The sequence below is a fragment of the Arachis ipaensis genome, chromosome B2 (genome assembly GCF_059453495.1).
Source record: "Arachis ipaensis isolate K30076 ecotype BB chromosome B2, ASM5945349v1, whole genome shotgun sequence".
NCBI classification, from domain to species: Eukaryota; Viridiplantae; Streptophyta; class Magnoliopsida; order Fabales; family Fabaceae; genus Arachis; species Arachis ipaensis.
In genome coordinates this window covers 69,600,558-69,610,052 of record NC_142437.1, presented here as the reverse complement: position 1 = coordinate 69,610,052, position 9,495 = coordinate 69,600,558, and the positions used below count along the sequence as shown (strand labels likewise).

The following is a 9,495-nucleotide window of genomic DNA, read 5'->3' as shown; positions in this document are numbered from 1 at the left end:
TTGTAACTAATTTATGCAACCAAAAAGTAAACTAAGTTGTAACATTGAAAAGGAATAATTAATTTATTTTTTTACAGTAATTAATACATTAAAACTCGTTATCATAATCATTATAATAAGTAATTTATTTTTGAATGCTATTTTATGTCTCATTGATTTTTTTAAGTTTTTTACACACAAATATTTTAATATTCTTTAAGTATTGGTGGTGTTTTATTGGTGTAGACTAATAGAGAATTTTAACAACTTACAACTTTTTAAGTTTTAATCTTTTATACTAAATTCTAAGTAGATATATTTTTTCATATCACCTTTAAGGACTTGAATAATTATTTTATATGTAATTAATTTAGTTTTATTTTATACTTGGTTAGTTTTTTAATTAAATTTTTTGTCAAAAATATATTCAATAAATATTATAAGTTTTTATGGCAACCATTCTAACTATAAAAAGTTAAGTTTTAATTTAATTATTCGATATTTTAAACCCTTCAAGACTCGGAGAATACCATTCTAAAGTATTTTAAAATATTTATTTATACAGTTAATCATTTATTTTTATGTGGTAAGAAACTATAAAAAGTGTTATATTTTATAAATTTTGTTTACATGTAAATGTTACTATGTGTTTTTTATGTTCAAGTTTTAGCTGTTTAAAAATATTTTTGAAGTTTCGTCATGTCAAGCAGTTAAATAAACCAAAAACTAGAAAAACAAAAAAATCACTAGAACCTAGAAGGGAGGATAGGTATTTCAAAAATAAAATTCCAAAAATGAGATACATAGAATTTTAACAATTATAACTATTTTATTTAGAATAAAGAACATGTAACTACTTTATTGAGTCAGAGAATTATCTTGTAAAAGGATTCGACAGAATAAATTGGATTAGAACCGAATGTATCCGTGAAATAAGAGCAACAAATATGCCAAATAAACTATTCAGATACAAACAATTTTCAAAAAAAAAAAAGATTAAAACAGTTTAGTATAAGCATCGGCAAATGAAAACTTTAATTTTGAATAACAAAATGCAACATAAAAAGCTCAATTATAAAAAAAAAAACGTTTCCCTTTATTTTAACTTCAATTAAGACAGGATGAACTCAATTTAAATACAAAACTGACACAGCGAGACAAACATTACAACTTAGGCATCCCAAGATAAATAAAAACTCAAGGGTCGTTATTATTATCGTTACAATATGCATATTAATCAAATAAAAAAGAATGCATCTTAAGCATGTAACTAATGTTTTGTTATTAATTAGTAGTACATGATAATAAGATTCATACCACTAATAATAATAACTGTGAGTGATTGTGGCACTGACTCGTATATATAGATGGCAAGGTATTCTATGGAGCTTTCAAGAAGAGTTTCATTATATGGACTTGTCAAAATAAGTCAAAACTGACTATTTCTATTTTTTATGTTCACAATTTAATCATCTAGATTTTCTCATTCTATCTACAAATTTAGCACCTAATTTTCTTTAATCAATTCCCACAAATGAAATTTGCAACATTAAATTCTACCTAACAGGTTACGAAAAAATTCAGCTCTTGGTATAACAAGAACAGAAAAAATAATTTCTCTCAATATAGAACATCATGCTAGGGATAGGAGAGGAAAATAGAAAAAAAAAGTTATTTATAAAAATTAAAAGCTTTAAATTTCCCATATTAGGTTTGCTTCAAATTTTTTCAACAGATTTTAATTGAGAAATGAGGAAGTCCAAGTTAATGAAGCATAAAGCATTCTTTGTTTCAAATGAGCTTGGAGTATCTAAATACCATTTCACCTTTCAACAAGCTAAATATCAAATTCAAAAAAATCAATAACATCTAACAAATTACTAAGATATTATCTTCAATATCCACTCACAGAGTTCTAAAAAATTATTGATCTCATCAAGGCCTATAGCCAAATATCAATCGAAGGCTTATGCTAACGTTTTTTTGTCTTTTCTTTTAATGTATTACTAGTTTATAGTCCTCCAATTTTCTATTAAATAAACCTACATAGTAGAAGTACTCTAGTACTCTAGTAGGAATCAAAACTATTAATACACCATATATAGTAGTCAGCCAAGAATTTAATTAAGAATCTTAAGACGTTGTCTTCTTTTTGGAACCTAGCTAGTAGTATAATAATAGATAGATATAGATAACATTTTATCATGGTAACATGGACTTGAGAGTCAAATTGATTATATAATCTTGACATATGAGAAATAAAAAGAAAAGAATATTAGAAATTCATCAAAATTTATTGTTTTTTGTTATTAATTAATGATTAATTTTTAAAAATATGAGTATATTGTTAAATTATTAAATTAAAAAAGTTAAATTAATAACTAAAATAATAATAAAAAATAATAAATGTTCTCTAAGATTTTTCACAAAAGAAAATAATATGGTGACACCAATAAATGAAATAAAATGTGTGGTTTAGCAACTGGCAAAATGGCAACGGCGGACAGGAAAGAAAAGAGTAATGCAACAGATTTGGATTGGAAAGAAAGCTGCTAGAAGTTATATGAGCAAGCATACGTATCAACAAAAATTGAGAGAAAGAGATGAAGCATTGAGCAAACACGTTTTGTGGAAGACATTCTTCCTCTTTTTTACAAGTAAGTTATTATTCTACTTCTGATTTTTTTTTTCTAAATCTGACTATTATGTCATAGATTATTCTTGAGTCATATCTTAGGTTATTTGGTTCTTCTTTCTCATTTCTGTAGAAGAATAAAACTAGTATAATATCACATGAGAGAAATTAAGAGATTAGGAAGAAAAGTCACGGATTTATTTTTCGTTATATCTTGGTTTCTAGTATAACATTGGTTTAGAGTTAACTCAGCGTTTTTGGAAGCTCAAGTATAGAGCTTCATTTCTCTTGGCGTGGAAATCAGGTTTTGGTTCCATTGATGTTTTTTTAATTGGTTAATGCATTCTAGATATATATTTATTAAAATTTTACCATTATTGAGAAGTGATGAGAAGACAGTGAGTTAGATAAGAAAAATAATGAATATATTTTATATTTTCTATGGGAAGGAATAATCAACTCTAATCCAAATTGTTCAGCCACAATAAGTCATTCAGCAAGAACTGACAACAGCTATAGCTAGATAACCAAATTAAATTAACTAAACTATTTTATGCTTTTAATTAATCAATATCTTTGTTTGTATTGAGAAAGAGATTGAAAAATTGCAGAAATGGAGAGAGGGATCATTGTGGGAAGTAAAGAATAGGGGAAAAGTATTCAAAGGCTGTGTCCCATATATGATTCATCCAAAACAAGTACTGATATATTAGCAACCACTAAATCATGGGAAAAGTTTAATCAATTGGTAGTATAAAATTCTTGCGTAAAATAACATTTAATAAACATTACACTTGCAAATTGCAAGTGACTAAATTGTATGAGAACATAAATATGATATGAAATCTCTCAATTTTTCAAAGATAACCTTATCCCCACATGATTATTTGTGATCTCTATCAGAAAGTGATGAGTTATTACTGAAAATCTCTTGTATCATATACAACAAGTGCTGGACATGTGTGCTCCGATCCAATATGAAAGCACCCCGTATTGACAACAAATACATTTAAAGAACATCGAAAGCACTATAAGCTCTAAGAACGGACATATATTGTACATCGAAGATATTGAAGTCGACGCACATTAGAAATACTTATTTTTTGGTGAATTCACTTGTCTTGTCTATCATTTATTTCTTTTTTCCTTCTGTATTCAAATTTTTTATTTCTGTTTTCCTTCTATCGATTTAATATGAAGTTTAGAAAAAAAAGTAAAAACAGAACAATAATAAAGCAGTACAGAATCAAGAATTAGCATTGAAGAGAGACTCAAGCAGCAATTCATTTAAATGGAGGACACATTAACCTAAATAAACAAAGTTCTGTATAACCATGGCAACAAATCCCTCTTTTATTTATCACACATGCAATTCAAATATGAGCGTATGAACCCTAACTTTTTCCATCTGTATATGCTACAAAATTGTTACCTTTGTATAAAAGTACAGCTGCCACTATGAACGCGAACAGCAGCAGCAATGGAACGTGAACAGCAGCAGCAAGACGAACCCGAACCCGAATGTGAACAGGAACAGCAGCAGCAACACGCGCCCGCTAACAGCAGCAGCAACACGAACGCGAGGCACAATGACGAACAGCAGCAATCAATGAAGAAATTCAGAAGCAGTTACAATGTTAGAAGAGTGGGAGCAGAAAAGGGTGGGAGGAGAAAAAATTGGGTTTCGCGGGAAGAAGAGGTTTGTGCGCCTGTAAGATTGTGTGGGCAAATTGTTTTTAATTTAAGGGGGTTTTTAAAAACCCTAATATTTAAAATTAAAACTCCCGTTAATAATTTTTTTAATAAAATAAAATAAAATGTTTTGTTTTCAAATTCAAATTTACAGTATTTTTTTAAAACCTCCGTTAACAAATATAAATTATAATACATTATGTGATATTTAAATATCTAATCAAATCAGTTAATTGATATAGGTAATTTATTAATAAATTGTATTTAATGAGTTAAAAGAAACAAATCGCTAAACATTCTCATAAGCATGTCACATTAACTCCATCATTAAGTGCAGAAACCTAATTTTTATATAATAGAATAGATAATAAGTAGAATATATGAGAATATGATATGTGACATATTTTAATTATCAAATTGGTATTATATAATCGATTTTTTCTTAATCCTTATTGCTTGTTTGTTGTAAATTTTTACGTAATTACTTAATAATTTCTGCCTATAAAACTATCAACTACCTAATATTATGATTTAATAATAAAAATGATGATATTAATATTTTTTCATAAGTCTTATTATTATTTATAATTAGGAAATAACCATAAATAAATGTACTTCCTGAATGAATGTTATTTTTGTTGTCAAATTCTATATTACCTTTAAAATTTTAGCGTAATTGAGTCTAATTTCTACATTTAATTTTGAAATGACTTTACTCAAAAAAAATTAATATGCAAATCATATTATTATTATAAAATTACTTTTTTAACATAATTAGTGGTGCTTATTTGAACTATTAAATTTAGTTTCTAATGATATTAAAGTCAACCTATTTTATTATCTTCTACTTTCAAAGAATTTACACGACTGACATAAAAATATAACAATTGAAAAAAAATTCATTACAATGGATATATTCATTTTAACAAATATTCTTCTATCTAATACTATAAAAAAATACATTGGCCATTTTGAATTGTTACAGGTCAACTTCCATCCACAGTAATAGAAATTGAATATAAAATAGTAAGAGCGATAAAAATCGCGATTCTTATAATTTTGAATTGAAATAGTAAGAGTGATAAAAATCACGATTCTTATAATTTTATGTGACCATCTATATATAGTTGACCAGACAACTATGATTATCTAACAAAATTAATTTATATTGATTGCACTCAACTTGAATAAGTAAGAAATTATCTCATTTTAATTTAGTCCTTAATTCACATGATTTGAATTTAGCTCAATATATATGATATGATTTTATTTGATTTAATTATTAGTTGAAAATATTTCAATTGCCTATTTTATTCATACATTTATTATTTTAATGACTAATAAATTAATCAAATTAATTAATTAGTACACAAAATAAATTTGGTTTAATAAATTAAAAGAAATAAATTAAAAAATATTAACAGAATATTAAAATAAATAAATTAAAAAATACTACCAAATCAAATTGATATAAATTATAATAAATTAAATGATATTTAAATATCTAATCAAATCAATTAATTAATATAGTTAGTTTATCGTAATAACTTGTATTTAATGAGTTAAAAGAAATAAATTCGGAAACACTCTCAGAAACATGCCACGTCAGCTCCATCATTAAGTGCACAAACCCAATTTTTATATAATAGAATAGATTTGATACAATTCGGTACACTTACTAATAGTTTGTGGTTTTATAAAATCTACATTATTTATCATCTCTGAAATCATGGATATATGGATGGGAATTTATTCACCAAATCTTTGAATGCGTTAGTTTTTCTCTTGTGGAGAGCAGAAGGCCTATGGCGAAAAATGCGCTCATCATTGACGAGAAAGGATTCTACATTTGTGCATTTCCTCTGATCTCATAAACTAAACGAAGAGCAAGGTACCAAAACACTATAAATACCTTATAGAACGATTTCAATAGTAGCAAAAACTACCGATAACACAAAGTAACCTTCATCAAGTTTTCTTACATCCTTTGTTGTTTTTCAAGTAAGGAAACAAATCATGTCAAGTGCCCAACAAAGCTACAATGCAGGCCAAGCTAAGGTAAAAATTCATTTTTTATTTTTTATTTTTTTCAATTTTCAACTTTTACACGTTTTAGTGCTATATGTTATTCCATATTTTTGAATTTGGAAGGACATGTTCTTGTTAATTTATCTTTCATTAACCAACATAAGATTGGTTAGGTTGGCAAATATCTTGGCCTCATAGCCTAAGGAATTGGTTGAATCCAAGCAAGAACAAAAAATATTTAACAGTAAGACTACATTTAATTTTAAAAATAGAATGAGATAAAACACAAAAAATAAAGATACAAAAATTAATTTGTTTATATTTTATTTTATAATAAATTGAATATAAAATATAATAAACAATTAAAGATTTAATGTATGTCTATTTTTTCTTTTACACATAATTAAAAAAATGATAAAAAATATAATTATGATAAATTAATAGTGATAATAAAAAAATAAATTGTCTTCTCCCAATATCTTTATGTCTTTTTTGATAAAAAGTATATAAAATACACTAATTCAATATCTCAGGATACAATATTTTTATCCTTGTCTCATTATTTACTAAACATGATTTTGTGTTTATGTGTCTATGTCTTAATTCTCTATTTGGCCTAAGAAATCTATTGTTATTGCTCTCTTCAAGAATCAAGAAAGAATTTAATCCTTCGTTTGATTTGATCAGGCCCAAACTGAAGCAAGCTTTCAAGCTGCTAAGGATTCAGCCTCAGCAGCAGCAGATAAGGCTCAAGCGGCTTACAACACCACAGGACAAGCTCGTGAAGAAAATAAAGAGGAAGCTGCTGGTTTCCTCCAACAGGTTGTTATGAAATTCTAAATTCACAGAGAACATGATTATAAATTGTTGTTTATGTCACGGTTGCAATTGTTAGAACGGCTTAATTATTTGAACTATATCTTCTGGCTACAGACTGGGGAGCAAGTGAAGAACATGGCTCAAGGTGCTGTAGACACCGTCAAGCATACCCTTGGGATGGACAAAAATTGAACGAACCGTAATTTGATCTATTTTTGAAAGTTTCTTTTTCTTCCTAATGAAAGACACTTCTATAAAATAATTATTTTGTAGAGAGTATTTCTTTTCCTAGTTGTTTGGGATGGGCAAAATAAGTATTTTATATTATTATGGTGTATGTAAAAGAATGCCAATTTCAGTTGTAAGGAAATATGCTACTTCTTTTTTTTTTTCTTGAGTCATACATACGCATCACGGCCGATGTAATAGAAGTTTTTTACACTCCATGTGTTTGTTGATCCCATTGTACACGGTAAACTAATAGTAATCGAAATTTCATGCAGCTCATAAAAATAATTTTAAAAGTTACACATGATAGATAAATCTTTAGCAAAGACTTGATAGAATAGAATTTGATGCAATATAATTTTTGCAAACTTAATTAAGAAAATAAAATATTTCATCTGAAAAATTTCATGATTTTATGCTATGAAAATTTTAGTCTATTTTTTAAATGATCAAATTTTGTTCTAATTTTTAACATGCACCTTTTAAATAATAATCTAAATACTTTTACAAAAATTTATATTAGATACACAAATTGTTTGTCAAATAGAAAATTGTTTGCGAGTTATAAAAAAAACATTGTTGTTACTTTTGTCATCTTTTTAAACTTTTCGAAGACTTATTTATTATTCTCGTTCGTATATCTTTTGGGTATATTTTTTGCAGAGATATAAACTTTCTGGTAGGTATTATTTTAGTACTTTATGTAACGACCCAACTTCCAACACGTCATGATCGTACTAAAAGTAATGTGTTACTTGTAACATCCTAACACACAAAACTTTACGCTTAAGTCATAAAACAGTGTTGGTAAGGTATTACGACCTCTAAAAATAAAAATACATATATATATATATATATATATATATATATATATATATATGAAAAGGTCAAAACTACTAGCCTTCAGAAAGAAGGTAAACAAAGCGGTAAAAGAAAAGCGCATCACACACGCAGAAAGATATAAAATATCATACTCCAGATGCGACATGTGAAGCTAAGGCCGACTGGAGTATAAATAAATACATATACATCCCAAAAGTCTCAAAACATAAGACAACACCTGTTTCTCCAAGTCAGCCTCTAAGACGGATAAAATAAAATATATAAATTCAGAGAATCTATTTACAATATATACATAAATAAAATACAAACACTAAGTCCCAAAAGAGTTCTTCACTTCCAAAGTGTCTCCAGAATGCTCAGTGAGGTGCCTTGCGTCCTACATCCAAAAATAACAATATATGTATGGAATGAGAACAGGGGGTTCTCAGTATGGTAAAGGTGCCCACATAGATAATATATATGTTTCTGGAAAAGCCAAAGCCATTCCTAGAACTCCGACAATCAGAATCAAACTTAAAATCAGTACTATACCATAAAGTCCTGTAATCTACCAAAAGGATTCTCATTTCAAAACTAACTCTTCATCTCCTCTCTCTTTCAAACCTCTGAATAACTAGTGGAACAATTCTCATCGTGCCTCCACCATATGAGGGGTCTCTCAGATACAAGCACAAACAAAAATATAGATAGCAGTTACATCAAACAGATCAGATAGCAATTAATCACAGATAAGCAATTAGGCAAACCAATACAAATGCATACTCAAAAAAATCATACAAATGCATATGATGCATGCCTATCCTAGTGGCCATGAGCTCACATATCGGTTATATTGCCAGAATCCGACACATCCGGTAACTAATCCGGATATCGTCTCTCTGACATGCATCCACACTCTTGGGATATAGTGTCCATCACACTCTTAGGATATAGTGCCCACCACACTCATGGGATATAGTGCCTGCTGCATTTCTCGGAAAAAGTGTTTCCACACTCTTGCGATATAGTACTCGCCACACTCTTAGGATATAGTGCCTGCTACACTTTATGAGGTAAAGTACTCCCACACTCTTGGGATTTAGTGCCCACTACACTCTTGGGATATAGTACCCGCCACACTCTTAGAATATAGTGCCCGTCACACTTTACAAATAGAGAGAAAATGATGCAAGAAAAATAGAACAGAATATAGAGTCACCCTTTACATTCATAATCGTTGTCCTCACAATCACTTTTAATCATTCTCATCAAACCAATCATTCACTTCTTGC

At 28.0% G+C, this 9,495-nt stretch overlaps 1 protein-coding gene across 1 annotated transcript; it reads left to right on the top strand.

The window, feature by feature from the left end:
- The first annotated feature begins 6,252 nt into the window (after nucleotides 1-6,252).
- Nucleotides 6,253-7,565, top strand: LOC107627243 (uncharacterized). Its single transcript, XM_016330095.3, has 3 exons — nucleotides 6,253-6,364; nucleotides 7,022-7,156; nucleotides 7,268-7,565. Exons 1-3 carry the CDS (start codon nucleotides 6,323-6,325, stop codon nucleotides 7,343-7,345), a joined length of 255 nt encoding a protein of 84 aa, XP_016185581.1. The 5' UTR covers nucleotides 6,253-6,322; the 3' UTR covers nucleotides 7,346-7,565.
- The last annotated feature ends 1,930 nt before the right edge of the window (nucleotides 7,566-9,495 follow it).

Bases quoted from the DNA above. Each gene is read 5' to 3' on its own strand.
- LOC107627243 (XM_016330095.3), top strand. From the start codon at position 6,323: ATGTCAAGTGCCCAACAAAGCTACAATGCAGGCCAAGCTAAG. The intron at 6,365-7,021 runs GTAAAAATTCAT...TGATTTGATCAG, and splicing joins ACAATGCAGGCCAAGCTAAG to GCCCAAACTGAAGCAAGCTT. The intron at 7,157-7,267 runs GTTGTTATGAAA...TTCTGGCTACAG, and splicing joins CTGCTGGTTTCCTCCAACAG to ACTGGGGAGCAAGTGAAGAA.